General features: G+C 41.1%; 1 protein-coding gene across 1 annotated transcript; it reads right to left on the reverse strand.

Annotated features, from left to right (window-relative positions):
- Window positions 1-2,743: 2,743 nt before the first annotated feature.
- On the reverse strand, window positions 2,744-18,386 carry LOC137788223 (zinc finger protein DPF3-like). Its single transcript, XM_068581093.1, has 11 exons — window positions 18,333-18,386; window positions 12,521-12,681; window positions 12,245-12,352; window positions 10,010-10,137; window positions 9,313-9,408; window positions 8,842-8,902; window positions 7,987-8,028; window positions 7,404-7,544; window positions 6,720-6,833; window positions 5,781-6,554; window positions 2,744-5,309 (listed from the first exon to the last, which is right to left on the reverse strand). The coding sequence occupies exons 1-10, from the start codon at window positions 18,362-18,364 to the stop codon at window positions 6,394-6,396; spliced, it is 1,044 nt and encodes a 347-aa protein (XP_068437194.1). The 5' UTR covers window positions 18,365-18,386; the 3' UTR covers window positions 2,744-5,309; window positions 5,781-6,393.
- Between the last annotated feature and the right edge of the window lie 242 nt (window positions 18,387-18,628).

Raw genomic sequence — 18,628 nt, forward strand, 5'->3', positions numbered from 1 at the left:
ACTTCTTACACAGACAGAAAGCACTTTGTAGGAGGAGACGTTCGCCTCACTGCTCCCCCTTGAGGCCAGTGGCAGACTGCACTGCTGAATGAGCAAATTACCTATTATTTTCTCTTAGACCCGTTGCAATGAACTGTACAGGTCATATTAGTAACTACGTACCAAATGTTATTCTCAGCACAAACACGATGACTATGTACAGGGTGTTTGTAGATGTAAATTGGCTAAATTTCCTTATCCAAAAGCACACTTTATTATAACATGGGCACATTACTATGCATGTAACATATTCAGGGTATTTTGTGTTTTTAGTTTCTCAATCAGCAAGATGACTACTGGCACTCCAAAACACTCAAGCACCTGCTATCTATTCATGGGTACCAAACAATAATAAAAAACTCTGGACCTGTCTCCTCCCTGTTGGTGTTTGCTTCTCTGTGTCATGAAACAAAAGAAGCAAATATGTCTCCTCTGTTTCTGCCTACAGTAGATCTGATGTATTTTTCAGTTGTGTTTTCTCTATTTGCTGCGTTTTGCCTAAAAGCTTTGCATGTGTTGTTTTTTCTTAGTTTTTTGTTGTCACCATCTGCATGAGTTTCGTGATACATATACAGAGTGTATTGAGCTCTCAGGGCCAGCCGACAATTTATTTTGCCTTTTTTCCCTGTTCTCCGCCACACACAATTTTTTTATTTGTTTGTGTAGCCGTCCTCATCAGTAACAGTATTTATGTACTTTTTTTTTAAAATCCAAAAACGTAAACGTAAAGGTTTAGCAGTAGGTCCTCTCTATCTATGAGTTAAATGCCAACATGTGGATATTTATCAGATGAATGTAAACCGTGTTCAGCATCACGTTAGCAAGCAAACATTGTCAAGATGGATGGGCATTTTATTGTTTGTAAGATATTTGGTGTTGACCAAATTCAAATTTCAACCTGTTGATCACTAAAGATATTAGAATTTATCTTGAGGCATTTTGTGGCAATCCATCTGGTAGTTGAAAGACTTCAGTCGGGACCAAAGTGGTTTAAACAGCTATTGAAAGGAATGACACAAAAAAAAGTCCTTTAAAATGTTTTAGCATAGTATGTCATAAAAAAGTCATAAATCATGTTGTAAAATAATAATTAAAAGGTCCTCATTCAGTATGCAATAAAAAGATAATTGTATAGAATTATATGTAACAGAAAAGTCATTAGTATGTCAAAACATTTAGCGTAATAGTCATACATACTATACCATGATGCATGACATAATATACATGGTGAGTGGAGAGCAGAGATTTATTCATGCAGAACACACAAGGGAAACATGAGGAGACGCCAGGAGGAGGAGTCCAAACAGAAAGAGTCGTAACAGGAAGGAGGTGCTGGACGGTCTGGCAGTGACTGAGAGTGAAGCAGAGGCTGATACACCAGAGTGAACAGGTGTGAGCGATTGAGCTGACGAGGTGGGTGTGACCAACAGGTGCACTGAATGAACTGATTAAACAGAGAGAGAGAGAGAGAGAGAGAGAGAGAGAGAGAGAGAGAGAGAGAGAGAGAGAGAGAGAGAGAGAGAGAGAGAGAGAGAGAGAGAGAGTGTGTGTGTGTGTGTGTGTGTCAGGAGAAGAAAACTTGACTGTGACAAGGACATGTTAAAAAAAAGTCATACTATAGCAAATATTTTGGGAAAAGTATTTGTATAGTCTGAAAAAAGCCCATAATATTTTAAAAAGTCAACAAGTTATGGTGGTCTCATATGAAAAAGCCATTGTCTAATATAAATAAAAAGGTCTAAGTATAGAAAGCAAGAAAATATAGCATTGTATTTTGAAAAAGGACAAACTATAGTTTATAAAAAAAAAAAAATTACAAAAGTATAAGAATTCCTCAATAAAAATGTCATAAAATAATCTAAGCATACTAGGTCATAAGAAAAGTTCTCCCTATAAAGTCATATATCTGAAGAATAAAAAAGAAGTTAGACTCAGTATAAGAAAGTGATATTGTAGTATGCTGGGGGAAAAAAGTCAAATGAATAGAATAGTATGTTGAATATTACTATATTATGATATAATACTATATTATGTTGAAAAAACGCCACAAAAAAATCCTAGTATATTATGTTAAAAGAAAACTAAAAACAGTCGTATTGAAATTACATTCTTATATGTGAACGAAAAGTCATACTATAACTATGTTAGAAAAAAATCACTGTATATTATTTCGAAAAAAGGGATAGTCATAAAAAAGTCATGGTATAACATGTCTTAAAAAAGTAATATTATACTATGTAATGAAAATTGCATGGTATAAAGTATGTCGTAAAAAAAAAGTCCTGTTGAAAAAAAGTAATGCTACAGTATTTTTAATACCAGTCATCGTAAAGTATGTCATGAAAAAATTGTATGGCAAAAAAATCTAAAAGTCATTATATACACTGTATATAAAAAAAATCATGTTCAAGCATGTTGGAAAGATATATAATAATATTTTATAATCATACATGTTGAAAATGTCATAGTAACATATATTACATAAATGCCATAAAATTGTAAAAGTACTGCATTTCTTAAAGGTCATAGTATATTATGTCAAAGAAACTGTCATAAAAAAGAATCATAAAAAATGCTGATATTAAAAAATGTCACAGCATAGTATGTCTTAAAAATACAATAACAAAAATATGAAGTTATAGTACAGAATATTTGTAATACGTGCAATATTTTATACATTTATAATGAAATGAAAAACCCATAATAAAAATGTCATACTATAGCATGTCATATAAGTCATAGTGTACTACTTTTAAAAAAAGTCTGTATGCCTCTGCCAACCAGGTAACGTCATTTGAATGATGTTTTTATGACATAATTAGCATATTAACTCCTCGACACCTTGACTTTTGTTGACCAAAATATAAAGCGGTTCATCTCTGAGCCGTTTGAAGCATTTCCCTCCCTTGTACCTGCAGTTAATCCTAAATGTCTCTCTGCAGGCAGACTACATTACTCACACAAGGCGTGTCCCAACTTGCTTGTGATTTATAAGTAACACCTTCAGATCAATAAGTGCTCGCTGTGTCGGAGCCCCTTTTGTCGTCTTGTTTGTACTTCGACGCTCACAAACTCAACTTGTGTTTCTTTTTCCTTTTTTCCCTGCTCACAGAGTCTGAGGGTCACTCCAACCTATCGATCCGAGGATATAATCTAAGCTTCTTCTGCCTATCGGCTGCATTTTCAAGAAGTCCCCTTGGTCTTAATCAGGAAAAACATCATTGAACATTACCATTCATTCTTTATTATTTTTCTTTATTTTTTCAGAACAATAAAAATAGTTTAACAAACAAAGACTTCTTCATTCTCTCCATTTCAACTCATATTTACAGCTGAAGATGAAACAAACGGCCAGTCGTGTCCATTTCATCTCCTCTTGGCTCCGTTCCCACCCCGATCCTCCCGCAGGCTTTGACAAGAGCATCAGGGTCTATTGCTGTGTCTTTGACGAGGTATACAGGCTATTCAATGATTGGTGACACACAGTTCGAAGCAGACATCACTGACTTTTGCATTTAGGAGCGTCTCCTATTGTTCAGAACTGCACCACACTATAGGCCTGTTCATATACGGCAGGTAACATTAAGCAGGTTATGATTGATGAACACATGCTTTCACTGACTGGCATGACTTTGGAAGATAAAAGACACAACGACCCATTTCATTGTGGAAACACCACATACAAAAGAAGACAAGATAATTGAGAAGTCTCAGATCTATTCTTTGTCCAGAGGAGATAAACCGTTGTGTGAAGGGTCCCTGAGGGAAGTGAAGAAAGACGGCTTGAATGCACAAACACTTTCGCAAGTCACACCAGACATATAGGATTAATGGTTACCTTCAAAAACGGAGTGGCTATTATTACATTGTAGCGATACTGAATGACCACATGGAAGGACACAGACCTCTTACACAGTGTGTGCAACCTATGGACCTAAAAGGCTTTTTGATACAGTACTGCAAGCACCTTCTAAATGTCATAAAGCAATTAGGCCCTCTAAAGCACTCAACGGAAATGTCACATATCTTTGATTTACAGTTTTCTTCTCATTAACTATGTGGATGCGAGCAGAGTGATGTCTCTCTCGCAACAATATTGTTTTCAAATGAATCCGAGATGGTTCTCGCTGCTGTCACTCACAGTCTGCTGAGACAGTGGTTTTCAAACAGAAAGCAGAGGAGTGACACCAGGCAAAATCAGCAGAGACCAGACAAAGTTGAAGCTTGTTATTGCAATGTTTTCCTATAGCATGTTGCTGCAGCATTTACTTTTTTTTGTTTGGGAGTTGATTATCAATGGGATCCCGGGGTGGCGTTTATTGTTCCTTCTCGCAAACTGAATACAATCACATGAATCAGGACTACGTTGCTGAACAATCAACAGCAGAGGAAATGAAAGATGCCTGAGTAGTTGTGGCTATTGTGCACCTGATCAGGACAGAGGTATCAATACAGTCTGAACAAACCCAAGAAGTCATACTAATCAAACTTTAAAGAGATCAAAACATAGAAATATTATACAACAGAGAAAAGATGCAACGAAAAAAAAAGACAAAAAAAAAAGAGAGCTAAATTACTGCGACGCAATAGAGTCTGAATGAGATCAGAGAGGCCCGGGAAATAGAGAGCAAAAACAGACAAAGGGACAGAGGCAGAAAGATAAAAAACCTTTGTGTCCATGTCAGGTTATTAATACAGTAGTCCAGAGGTCTTCATGTAATAGTGGTGGATTTGAGCACCATGTTTATGGCTGGGGGTCAGGGGATCACTGGTCCAATCAGGTTGGAGGGTCATGGCTGTCAGAGCTGGTTTCCAGTGCAGAGCGGCAGGCTGGCACAGTGATGGGGATAATGACGTCTTAGTGTCACATCGGATCACACGGCAGACACACAGTCACAGAGCAGGAGTGGGCAGGCTGGGCCGCGGGGCCCCAAATGCACCAGTTGGGCACAAACAGTCCAAAGGTCTGGCCTTTAGCGTTCCCATAGCTCAGTGGAGCTCCAGCACAGTGCAGAAAGGATGAAATGAAGCTGGATCTACTCACATTTCAAATGTTCAGAAGGGATCAATATATATCGTCAAGGGAGCAGTTGCTTCAATTAAGCCACATGGCCTGTAGAAGTGGAGGATGTCTGTTCATCTGTTTCCGTCAGTTTTTTTTCAGCCCAAATCAGAAGGGACATGAAGGCTCCTTCGTTTTTCTAGAGTTTAATCCTTTTCCTCACTGGTCATCCCCACCTCTGGGCCACATGCCAATGTGCTGGGGGCTCCTACGGTACAGGGCGGACAATATGGGTTAGACTCACAGTCAATATGTCCGAACACGAGTGTACAGCCACAAGGCGAGGCCGTGAGTACGCCAGGAGGTGCTTAGAGCTAAACGCTAGCATCAGCATGCTAACATGCTCACGGTGCTCACGTGCCGATACTTTACTAGGTGTAATGTTTACCATGTTCACCATCTTAGCTTAGCATGTTAGCATGCGAACAAAGCCCACATGGCAACCCATTCAGTACTTGTTGAGATAATTTAGTTTGCACCAACATTCCCAACGCGAGCTAGCATGAGAACGCTGCAGGAGATTTAGAGATTTTCATTTGCAAAGCCAAATAACACTAAATATGTCTGACTGTGTCATGTACATACAACACTGCATTTAGAAATAATGACATTCAAGCATCTAAAGAATTTCTTAGATTTATAAAAATTAAAAACAATTTAAAAAAATAACTTTGCTTACCTTTCATTGATTTAGTTATCCATATCTGTAAAAACTTTATTTAAAGATGTCTTCATCTCCAAACATTTCCAGTGGCCTGTGGTAGTCCTTTCATTGGTTCCTTCATTTTCATACAAGTTTAATCCAGGGTTAGAGCAGGAGCAGAGACCTTCATAGTCACACCCGACTACAGATTCAAAAACACCCAGTAGCTCAAGTATGGGTCTGCAATGACATTCAAACATCTCCCAAATGTACTGTATTATTTATGCCTTGTTTTCAATTGTTAAAATTTCTCCAGTGTTTTTTGTTCACAACGTGTCCGCTCCTTCTGCTCCAGTGACGGGAACAAAAATCCCATTTCATCTTCTGTTTCGCAAAGAGACCAATTCACTTGTCAAGAAACACTGACAGTCGTTCATAGCCTTGAAAGTTAATATATATATTTATATATAAAAAAAGGTGTTCATAAATTATTCAACAATGTTCAGTAGATAAAATACCACTTGCATTTCTGTCCTGAAATTATCACTTTGTGCTTTCTGCAAACGAAAAACATTGAAAAAGAAGCAGCAGATTTTTGCCAGAGGTTAATCCATATAAAAAAAGTATCTTCAAATCTAAATGGTTCTCTCTATCTGTGTCGGCTGGATATTCCGTTGCGCTTTGTGGCGGGCTCTTCCAGCTCATCGTCCTCAAAGCCGTGAAAGGTAGAGGTGTCGCTCTCCGAGGTGGTGCCGAACAGCTCCTCTGCTCCAGTAAAAGTCCCATCTTCTTTCTCATCTCCGCGGCCAGCTGGCACACAGCAGAGCAGAGCAACGGTCAGAGTACAGGCGATGGACAACGACAGCGGCATCATGAAGCGACACCATCCATTTTTTCCCCATGGATACACATTGAAGTATCAGTTTGGACATACACATCATGTATTGTATTTATAGTATTCTTTAGTGTACTCACTTTTGCATTGGCAGGTTGAGTAGGGAGACCCAGATTTACCCGTTTTCTTAAGTGAGCCCTGGCATTTATTACAGTAGTTGTTGGGAATACTGGTCCCACCCGGACCCTTTGGACCTAAAAGAAAGTTGTAGTTTTAGGCACAGTCAACATTTTAAGTACAACTATATTTGGTGTCAATACAAAAACAACTATTTTAAGCATAATCTGTGTGAAAATAAAACTTGTGTCAGGTACTTCTGGTTTGTGCTTCTTGATTTAATGATTATATCAAAAGGTGTTTGGTGTCTAAATAAAAAAAAAAGTCATAAAAAAAGTATGTCTTAAAAGGTGTCCTAAAAAGGGTACAGTATGTCAGTAAAAGCAAAAAAACAACAATATTGTGCTTTTGATGCCTGATTGTGTATATCTACAATGTACTACAAATCTAAAGGCAAAATGATACTCAAAAATATTTTAAATATAAAATCAATACAAAAAAATAAATAATAAGTAATCAAAGTACAAGTCAAACTTAAAACATTACAAAGCAATCATTTAAAACATGTTGTTCATGAATTGGCAACAGTCAGCACATTAGAGTGAAGCAATCTAATGGGACAGACGTATAGTGTGTAATGGTGAGTGATGGTTTGTTTCATAAAACCAATTAGGATTTAGTACTACAGGTGCAGCAGCGCATCTTACGCTTGTGTCTGTCGGTCTGTTGTGCAGAGGGGGATTTAGACGCCACTGAGCTTCTCTCTCCGGCTCTGCCCTCCTCTGCGAGGTGGGAATGGGTGTAGTGGTAGCTTAGTCCCGTACGGTTCCTGTAGCGCTTCGCACAGACTGAAACAAAAGGCAGACGTTCAGTCCTACTCCTACGACTGCTTGCATTTCAGTTTCTAAAAATATGTTCGGCAACAAAGCTTTTTCAAGTGCAGGTTTGGTGTTTGGAAAAAGCCTCAATATGCTTTCATTGTAACCGAGACCTTCACACGTAGCATGGCGAGTTTGTAATGGCTTTAGTTATAAAGCAACAACACTCACGGTGTCTAATGGAGGTTACTACTCTGCTTAGGACTCCAAAAAAGGTGAGCATTTGGGATCTGATTACAATATCCAGTCAAATAAAACAAAGAAAACCTAATTGTTCAGTTTCACAGCCACAATGACACTTTTCAGCTCGAGTAAAGTAAGATAATAAAGGGGCTACATCATCAATCACAGCACAAAATCAACAATTACAGCACAAAAAACTGCTGTCAAAAAAGGAAACAAATCAACGTACCTGAAGTTGAAGATTTTGAGTTCTGCTTTTGTTTGTATCTGTCTGAAATGGAGAAAACACCAAGCAGAGAAGAGGGGAAGTAAAAACAGCATGAGCATGTGTCTTTCAAGAAGAGTCACAACATCCAATACCCTACCTGCAGTTTCCACATTCAACTTGCATGTACAGCAATACTTGAGACTACAGTGACACCTTTGGTTCCATCTAAAAAAAAAGGGTTGGCGATTGAGTTACAGGGAGTTGACTCTGACAACAGAAGCTGTGGCTGTGATCTGTGGATATTATATATATACATATACAGTGTAAAGCCAATAAGTAAGAATACAAGTCAGAGTACAAGTCTTTTTAGAACCAGTTCTTGAAAAATAAATACACGTTACAGTAAGTTATTAAATTGTCAAAAAAGTCACAGAAAAGTATGTCATAGGAAAGTCATTAAAGGTTATTGTACAGTATGTAATGACAAAAAATTAATAAGAGTAATAGTAGTTTTATGCCAAGTCATAAAATGTAATTGACTTTTGACATTTTAACGACATAATATTCCAAGTTAGTATGTCACAATAAAGTCATAACATATGTCACAAAAGAATTATCACAAACATCATAGAATCTTCTAAAATATTATAAGAAATGTCAGAAAAAAGTTTAAAAATAAATAAATACAAAACACATCTGGTGCTTTTGACAATTTTTATAATAAGGAACTGAATTTAGTTAAAGTGGATAAGAACCTATATTAAAAAGATATTACAAAGTGTCAAATAACAATATTATAATAAAAAGGCTGTGAAATCAGCAGATTATAGAGAAACGATGAACAAACCTCATGTTTCAGAATTCATCTCTACTTACTGTCACAGACATATGGCTTGTCTTCATCCACCTCTGCCTTCTTGCGGCCTGAACCCCGACCCTAAAGAAAAAATAAATGGTAAAAACAATAATCATCATAAAAACAATAATTGTCATGAAATAATAATAACCATCCACATTTGTATAGTGCCTTTTATACAATAAATATAAATCAAAGTGCTTTACAATAAGGGAATATAGACTTAGAAGTAATATAAAAAACAGGAAAAAAAAGATGGAAAGTAAAACAAAAAACTTTTTAACATGCAAATATTGGATGCAGCTCCATAGCCGTGTACAATACAGACACTACTTATATGTTTATATATATATATATTTCATAAACAAAATAAACAGTTCAATAAAATCTCTGATATTGCAATTCTTCTGAAACCTCCAGTGGAGCCCCGACTAGTGTTCAACTTGCAGTAAACCTGAGTTCAAGACAACTTGTGTAATATTGGCACTTACTCTTCCTTTGCCCCGATGTCTCTTCTTGGGAGTGTTCACCTCAAAGTCGTCATCATCATGGAAAGCATCTTCTGCTGCGTCTGCCTCCAGAACCCTCTGAGGCAGAGAGACAGAGAAAGGACAAACCATTTCAACACTCAGATTAAAGAAAGAAAAAAAAAACATATGGGTGAGCAACAATAGAGAGGAGAGATCAATTCATTGTTTTAAGTTCTCAACATCACAGATCATTCTGGTACTTAAAGGATCTTTATTGCAGTTATTTGTTTATTACCAGGAGTATACGAATATGTAAATGAACTCTTTGTCTCGAGAGGAGAGATGAGCTCTGGGCCTCGTCTTTCGGTCTGTCCTTTCTGCAAATTAAATGTACTTACGACAGACAACAGAGAGCGGCAATGGCATGCACAGAGCTGCTGGACGTATCATCGTGTGGGCATAACTTATTATCATTACCATGTATACTAATCAGTAAATGGGAATTCAAAGTGAAGCAGTCGACTCGTTCAAGATGCCTCGCAGTGAGACAGCTGTCAGCTAACGAGCCCTGCAGCTCTGCTGGAAAAAACTAGACGAGTTGCCTTGACAACCAGTTGGGGCGCCAGGACCCCCAATCAATCGGGAACATTTACACTTTAAATGTTCGCCAAACACAGAGATGTGCACACGAACCGCGAGCGCTTCAGAATGAACTCACCTGGATCTCCAGCAGGCTGTCCTCGTCGTTCTTCGAGCTGTTCCTCTTGTCCAGACTCTCTCCTCGCAGCAGAGCCTCCAGCGTGGTGCTCTGGGTGGGCAACGGGTCCTTGGACATGAGGCCGCCGTCTGCACAGAGACAAAAACAGGCAACATGATGAAACACATCAAAACCATGTTCTTTAAGGGCATGCAAACACATGTCTATTGTTCACTTCCACGGGCATATTATCGAAGCAAAGAAGGCCGTCTGTCGCAAACGATCCCAAAGCTGCGGAGTTACAGTACTCGAGCGTGCCGTTTCTTTCCCTTCATCACCATCAAGAACTGTAATTGTGACAAGAAGCATCAACACTAAACTCTGAGCTGTGTGAGCAGCTTTCTAACAGCATTCGTTTATTTCCACCATGTCTCTTCTCTTCCACTCACAATCGATGTGAAATAAAAACATATGGCAAATTGCTGAAGCCTTTGTTTGTTGTGGCCGTCGTCTTTTTTTGCCTGCAGTGAAATGCATCCTGACAATTATTTTCATAGCACTATATTACTGAAAATAATTATATTTTCATTCTAAAAAAGAGCATCGTCATTGGAGAGCTCTCAGGCATGCAGACATTCGGCTGACTTTGTCTCCAGGAATCTCTGAGGTACAATGTAGTTAAGTGGCTTATCGCTTTAACCTGAACACATCATGCTGATATCTCCTCCTACGGTTCATCTGAGGATTCAAACAAACAGTGTAGGCAGCAAGCAGGTTGAGCAGACAAAGCAGAGCAAACAAAAGCTTTGACAGTCAGTTGGATCTGCAGATCTTATTTACACAATCTCTTCTCCACAGAAAGCTTCATGAGCATCCAGTTGCTTTGTGGGTGTTTGAAAAGAGGACACACTTCAAAGCCCCCCGACTCCAGCTTTCTATCAGCCCTTCATCGTACCACTGCGCCCACTAGAGAGATTTCTACAGAATATTGAACATGAAGTGATGACGTGACAGAAGGCTGCATAGGTGAGAGATATAGGAGATCGCCGTGAGAAGCGGATGCAACGAGCTCCTCTAAAATGGGCCCCCTCCACCATGCGGAGGCAGCCCCTCACCATTGTGTCTGCACACGTTGACTTTCAGCTCTCCACGACGAGACAGACCCCCCCCTCGCCCCCCTCCCCCTTCCAACCCATGGGAGCTGGGGGGCTAAAAATAGAGCAGCCTGCAGCCTGCAGCAGGGAGCTGATTCTGCATGCAGCCCCCGTCTCCAACACACCATCAGTTAGCCCGCCGAGCCAGCGAGACAGACTCTGGCTGCTGCCCTGTGCTGGCCACCTCTGGCCAGCTGCAGAACGTGCTCCATATAAGACACGCCAGGTTAAATCAGGGTATGTTTCCCCTCTGCTGGGCGCTGGCAGACAGCACATACAATCCACTGTTGCTGGAGAAGGGAAGGAACAGAGTGGTGCAGGCTTATCCAGCACAAGCTCAGTGGAAAACAATAGGCTACAGTGGGATGTGTTTGGGAAACAAAGGCTTGGTTCATATGCTATCTCTCAAGCTTGCAGGCCTTTCTTACCTCCTAAACTTTCCAAACATTTGTCTTTGCAATGCAGACATTAATTTTGGACTAAAGCATCATAATCATGGAGATCTATCAGAACACAATGGCTTTCTCAGACTTGTGAAAGATGTAATGATGATTCCATGTGAGATTCTCTCTTTTGTCCTGGTCATTCCTGTGGATAGTGTAACATCCCACATTCCCCTGAGCTCAGGATCACTATCGGGGCAGGATGGAGAGATGAAAAGAGTTGTCAGAGTGAAAGAGTGATGGAGACAAACCCAATCACCGAGGGAGGAGGTAAGGAGAAAATATGATAGAGAGAGAATAGAGAGGAGAGTGTAAATGTGTTGAGTGAGCGGTTTCAAGTGGCAGCCAGAGAAGGCCAAATTTAATTCCATAACATTTATTAAATAGTGTCTGCAGTGGCCGAACTCTGTCTCACTGCTCCCAGCAGTGGTAAATCTAATTACATGTTCTACTTCTCACAAAACAAGTTTACCAGCCAGGATGAACACAGACACATTTCATCCTCTGAAAATGACAGGCAGCCCGTTCTGCTCAGTGCGCTGACCACAGAGTGATATGCTTTGAGCCAGATTATTCCAGATCATCACATGAGCGGAAGGAGGAGGTGGAGGTGGGTGGGAAACGAGGGAGTTAGGGGAGAAGAATCTACAGGATCTTACCGAGCTTGAGGCCGTAGATGCCCAGGCGCGTATCCGTGGCGTTGTGCAGCCGTCTTTTCTTTCTCCAGCAGCGGGCGGGGTATGTGTACATCTGCCCGGCTGCGACCCCTGTGTACAATAACAGTTGTAAACAGTTTGAGCAGACACAGATCATTCAATAATGGAAAATATTAAATACAACCGTATAGCTTTAGACAATGCAGACATTCTTTTTTCAGGTTCAATGGACCAAAAACACTTTTAATGGTTTACGCGTGTGCGTGTGTGTTCACCCACCGGGGCTGCGGTGATGTCGTTCCATCCAGATGTAACAGTTGTTCTGGGCCACGCCGGTTTGCGAGTCCAGGAATGGCAGGCGAACGCTGCGTTCAGCACACAGGCGAGCATTGTAACTGCGGCACTGCTCAATGGCGTCCTTGTAGAACTGGTCGCCCAATCTGCAGGGCGGGTGAGATTATCAGCAGAGGTCAGTGACACCGGACACAGTCGTTTAAAGAATAACCATAATATAATCACATTGAGAATCTCTGATGTGCAGATGAGCCTTTTTATAATGTATGCCGCCTTGATAATTGCCTGTTGCTTTGTTGGATACAGATCATTAAATCAGTGAGCTGAGTCAGCTACAAGATTTGTATCCCTTAGAAATGCTCCTCATCCCAAATAATGCCGCTAGTGTCTGTTCAAACTTCTAATCAGCCTTGTTCAAGTCTCACACCGACAGCTGAGCTTCTCTGTCCTCTTCCAGCGTGCCATCGGGCAGAATTTGTGGAAAGAAAAAAATAATGCAACCCAGCTGCAACACTGCTCCCACTCCTCAGGTTAAACATTATTTATCACCACTGTGGGCTCTTTGTCTGATCTGATTCTAGAGGGGCTGTGAGCTACCACGGCATGGACTGAGTTACACTGCAAAAACATAGAATATGGTGTCTGATACAAAGTCACTCCTCCGATCAGCAAGCAGCTAAGACTCTCCCACTTTAGTTCCACTTTTCTTAGCACCACTGAGATTTTGGCAGTCCCTCAGGGTTTCAATGTTAATATTCAGAGTGAAATGGGGGGGGGGGGGATATTTCACATTCAAGCCCTCAATCGCTTGCCACACGCCTGGTATGGTAATTAGCCTACTTAATTAATCTCAGTAGAGTGCCTAGCACAAGGGCAGGTTCTAATTTGACTACATCAAAGATGGGGGTAAATGCTGCAACTCTGAAATCATGGCAAGGTACTTTGTATGTGATTTCCACCGTCTGCTGTTATATCACAGGGGCAGCAGGGCAAATTAGAAATACTGGTTCTCCTAGCATGAACACTTACACATAATGAAGTTCCGCCACGTGTTCTCAATTACATTAGGAAGACGGCCATTTTGAACTGAAACTTAATGAGCTGCGGGCTGCAAGTCAAGACTGGAATCTTAAAACTAGAGGTGGAGGAGGTGGGAGCCTGGTTTGTCAGCGTCCTCTAGGTCCTGCTCTCTCTCTCTCTCTCTCTCTCTCTCTCTCTCTCTCTCTCTCGCTCCATATTTACTCCTACCCCTTGATGAGACAACGTCCAGCAGATAAACAGCCATGTTAGGAATGCTGTTTACTGCTCTGCGGTTCAGACAAAGCCGTAGTGTCTGAGGCTTCTGGGAAAGACAGGGCTTCGTGTCCGTGTGACTGAGAAGAGTAAACAGTCGCAGGTACAAAGCGAGTGCAGGGAGGAGTGCAAAGGTGTGAGGGAGATGATGGAACAATTTAAATAAATACATGACAGGGATCAAAAAGGCAAGATGGTGATAAAAGGAGGTTAAAAGCCAACAGGCGGATCATGACTTTGTTTTTTCTTCCTTGTGTTACAATCATACCAAGATAATGGCTTTATTGTAGCTCATAATCATATCCCTACTCCACTCTGACTTCTATGTCCTGCAGTTTTTTACCCTTAAAGATGCAGGAGTCCCAGGGGGATCTACTCAAAACAGATTGGCCACATAGCTAAACACAAAAGTTCAGATGTTTGATATTCACCAGTGACTTGCTCAAGAATTTCTTTTAAAATCAAGTATTTGGCTCATTAAAAAAATCATTCTGGACCGATATGTGATCTTTTCCAACAGTATATCCCGATCAAACCAGCCCATTTGCTTCACCGCCATTCCCTGATAACGATACAAAGCTTTGATGAGACGCAGTGTGACATATCAGTTTGCTAAAAGCAGACCAGCTGTGAAAGTGCACGTTCAAAGCGTACACACTAGAGTTGAACAAACCAAGAGAGGATGTAGATGCATCTCAAGTGAAATACATGTGCAAGGAATGATTGGAAGGGAGGGAGTGAGTGAGTGAGTACAAATAAGTGGTGAAAGTCTTCTGGAGGGTGCCGTCTGTCTGTGCATCGACACGCTCTCCATCACAGCCCCGCTGCCCCGAGCAGCAGGTGCACTGGTTTTGGTGAGAGATCTTTTTGACACTTGAAATGAGTGACGAGAGCCACACATCCAACAACACAGGAGGGAAGCGAGTGTCACACTGACACACACACATACACCACACCTATGTCAGCACACAATTCTCCCCTCCTGTCAGTTTTTACGCACATGCTCCTGGTTTTCTGCTGTCCTTTGAAATGTCAGAAGACATTGAAGTGGTTAGAATAAATCCATGGAATTGAGCAACATCATAAAACAAAGTCAGTCGAGTCAATAAACACACGCAATCTGACAATCATACAGATTTTTAACCACCCCATACTTAGAAGAGGAAAACAAAAGTCAAGCTATGACAGAAACTGTCGGCTCTAAACATCCATCAAGGTTTACAGACCAGCTTCCTGGTTCCCTTTGACCGACTGTACTTGCTATACATGTGCGCATATTTCCTGTACAATGAAGAATTATTACTATCATTTCAAGTGCACTCTCTTTCAGTTTCACTTTAAAATACAGTGGTTTAAACCAACCTTTTTGAGCACAAAAGTAAAACATTGTGCAGCAGAATTATATACTACTCGGCTTTCCGCTTTTGCTAAAAAAAACAACAACAACCTGAAATTCATCTTGCAACAATCTGAAGGGTCAAGACCCCCAAGTTTGGAAACGCAGGTTTAGTAATCTCTTGGCTTGTGTACAAACTATTCGATTGCTTGAATGCTTATTTCTTGCACCATAATTGTTTTTCATGTGATTTCTCTTATTACACATGATTTTGTGTGAATCCATTTCGACCTAAACTGATAGAAATGATAACTGTATCATGATAACTGTAAAAAAACATAATTATCCTGTAAAATGTAGCTCTGCCTTGAGGCGGCCAACTAAACTGTTTTAGGGCTTTTAATGAGGTGCCTCAGAGGTATGTGCCCCACATCCTCAATGTCTTCCAGTTGAGTAGAGAAGGTGAGCGAGTATACGCATGAGGGCGAGGAACAAGAGTAAATCTTGTGGCCAGTGGGGCCTCCGCTATCAGCATGCTCCCGTCAACGGTTTGTTCTGTCTCATGGTTGCAACTGTAATGTGAACATGTGTCAACACTCCATTTGCATATCTGCCGACAAACTTTGCAGGAGAGTGGCTCACAGCGTGATCATGACAGTTGGGAATAAACTCCAGTGTTTACTTCAACATTGTCCAGCAGCATTCCAGAGATCTGACTGACAGGAAGAATGAAAGAGAATAACAATCGACAAACACAACTTCTCCACAGCTCTCTTCGGAGAGGTTTCTCAATTTTGCAGGTGCACGGCTCCTTCACAGGAAGCTAGAGCCACCACATAACGAGGGGGGGAGGAGGAGGAGGAAGAGGAAGAGGAGGGCCTAGAGAGCAACTCCATCCTGACAACAACAACCGTTGATTACACCAATCGGAACAACACAGTCTGGGTGAGGGCTGGAGTAAAACCAGACGATACACCTCCACACTGCAGTGCCCAAAAACAACAGGACCGGCTCACTCAAAGTCTACTCAGCTCCAATGACAAGGTAGTTGACGAATAGGGAAGGCGCTCCCGATGTAATGTCAGCAGAGCTGTGGGCTGGAAGATGTGTCCAACTCCAGCTGTGGCTAAAATTTTAATGAGCAGCTTTGTGAGTCTCTTTTTTAATCAAATATTCCAGACTCCATTTTAATCAGCAGATTCTGGAGATTACTGTCCTCCCATGCTCAAATGAGGGACAGACCTCACACAGACGTGCACAGGCTTGCGCGCCGCAGCTTCATCCGCCACCCTACAACAAAGTCAAGCCAGCGTTTCATTTCCCTAAAGTGAATCATCTTAATACAAAAAAAAAGGTCAAAATGGTCCACAGGAGCGACATCCAATTAGTGTCAAGTGTGACTAATTATAATCTGACAAACGTGTGAAATGAAGTCAGAAACCCAAGACAGAGGCTAATTATAGCACATCGAAACACTTCATTAAGCACAGTTTATAGCAAGGAGACCGATTCCACAATGCTAAAGCGTCTTTGAGATGAAACAGCAGCTTGACAGTAGACGCACGCTGAAGCGTGTTGGGACAGAAGAGAGAAATAGTCCAACAAGACAATGAATGGAAATGCACTTTTCAATAACAATCCTGCTCATCTAACATTTACATTGAGCACTACAACATCAGTGCAATACAACAGAGGGAGGCTGTGATTCTATTGGGCAATGAAACCGCGATGCAATCCATGGCATGAAAAGTGCAGAAAATCCAACAAAAGAAAATACAGATTCAACAGACATTTTATTTTGTAGTTAGCTAAAATGTCTGTTGAATCAGAGCATAATGCAATGTGGTTGGGGGTGGAGTGTGGGGGTGGGGGTAATGTCTGGCTAAGGACAATGTTCAGTTGTGTTAGATTACTCTGAGTAAGTATTCTCCAAACTACACATCTGCAAAATTATCCTCAGCAGAAAATGTCAATGTCCAATGGAAATAAATAGTTTGGACAATCATCTATCAAAAAATGAATACATTCTGTACGTTTCCTAGGTGTAGTAACAATGTCACAACAACAATGGCAACAGTGTGGGTGATGTGTGGTCCACTCCTTGCGCGTACAGTCCACGGAGGTGCCAGGGTACCTCTATGGAGGAGCAGATGGTTCTCCTGCTTGTGCCCAACACTTCCTCTCTGTCGGAGCATCTCTCTGACAGATGGGCCCAGGATCCTGGACCAAGCTAATCTCCAGCACTCCTCCACTTAAAGGCACAGTGAAGTGCCTGCTCTACCTCCATAGTCCCACCGAGCCGCGATGATGAGGATAACACATCAATGCAGGCTGAACGCTTTGGTCGCGTCTAACCGAATGTGCGTGACAACAAACGCAAACAATTATTTTAGTGTAAATGTTAAAAGTAATATGACATGAAGCAGGAGGCTAGCGGGGTCTAACTTACAGTAACATGCTAACGAGTGGAATTGGTGAAACAATACAGTGGAACAAAGGGGGGGAATGGAGAAAAAGGTGGAGCATTTCTTTGAAGTTAAAGGATAAAAACGACTAAAGCGCAGGCTATTGGAGCACAGAGTGACACGCTATTTCCATCGGCGGACTCAAATTGTTGTCACTTTAGTCGATTTCGCCAGCAAGCATGCAAATACAAAATGCCTCCTCCCTTGCTTTACCGGGTCCTGACCACGTCTGCGCTCGGAGGAGCCAAAGTTGACATGTCGGCAATTCCCAACCAACTATAAGCGACTTTCGGAATGTCAGATGATATCCCCCTGATATGCCCAACCGAGCACGAAGAAAATCGGCTTTCAATTATTCGGTGCAGCGCAAAGGCACGTTGTCGACAGTTTTCAAATAAATGTATAGCCCAGGAAAGACGACACTGTCTTGTGTTGAAGCCGTACGGAGGAAAAGCTCCTCTAGTGCGGTCAAAATGCCTGTCAGTTGAACGCACATGTTCAAGACTAAATGTTAAAATGATGTGGAATAAAAGAACTATGCGAGGCTACTTTGCAATGCAAGAAGTACACAAAAATTAATTTGGACAGCTTAATCTGTCATATGCACACGGCTGAAAAACACATGCAGGAACAGCCAGTTGTAATGTACAAGTTGGCAACAAAGTAATCATTCCCAATTTCATATATGTCTTTAATTACTTACGCTTTTAGTGGATTCTGAATGACAGCCGCCATTTTGCTACAATGTAACGCAATATCGGTGTCTTGCAGTTCTGAGGGAAACCTACAGGAATTGACCAATCAGAGCACGGGGTGAAATCGTGGACCAATACATCTGCAGCATACGCGGATGGGGCGTGGCTTCATGTGGTAAACTGTCAAAAATATTTTAAAGGGTTTTCCCTTGTATTTGTATCGTACACAATTGAATAACTGCACTTTTAAAGAGACCCTTACTGGAGCTTGGATATGTATCAAGTGAAATTTCCTCCCGGCGTG

The sequence above is a fragment of the Clinocottus analis genome, unplaced genomic scaffold, assembly GCF_023055335.1.
Source record: "Clinocottus analis isolate CAN_PGR_092001 unplaced genomic scaffold, fCliAna1.0.p SCAF_17, whole genome shotgun sequence".
NCBI lineage: Eukaryota > Metazoa > Chordata > Actinopteri > Perciformes > Cottidae > Clinocottus > Clinocottus analis.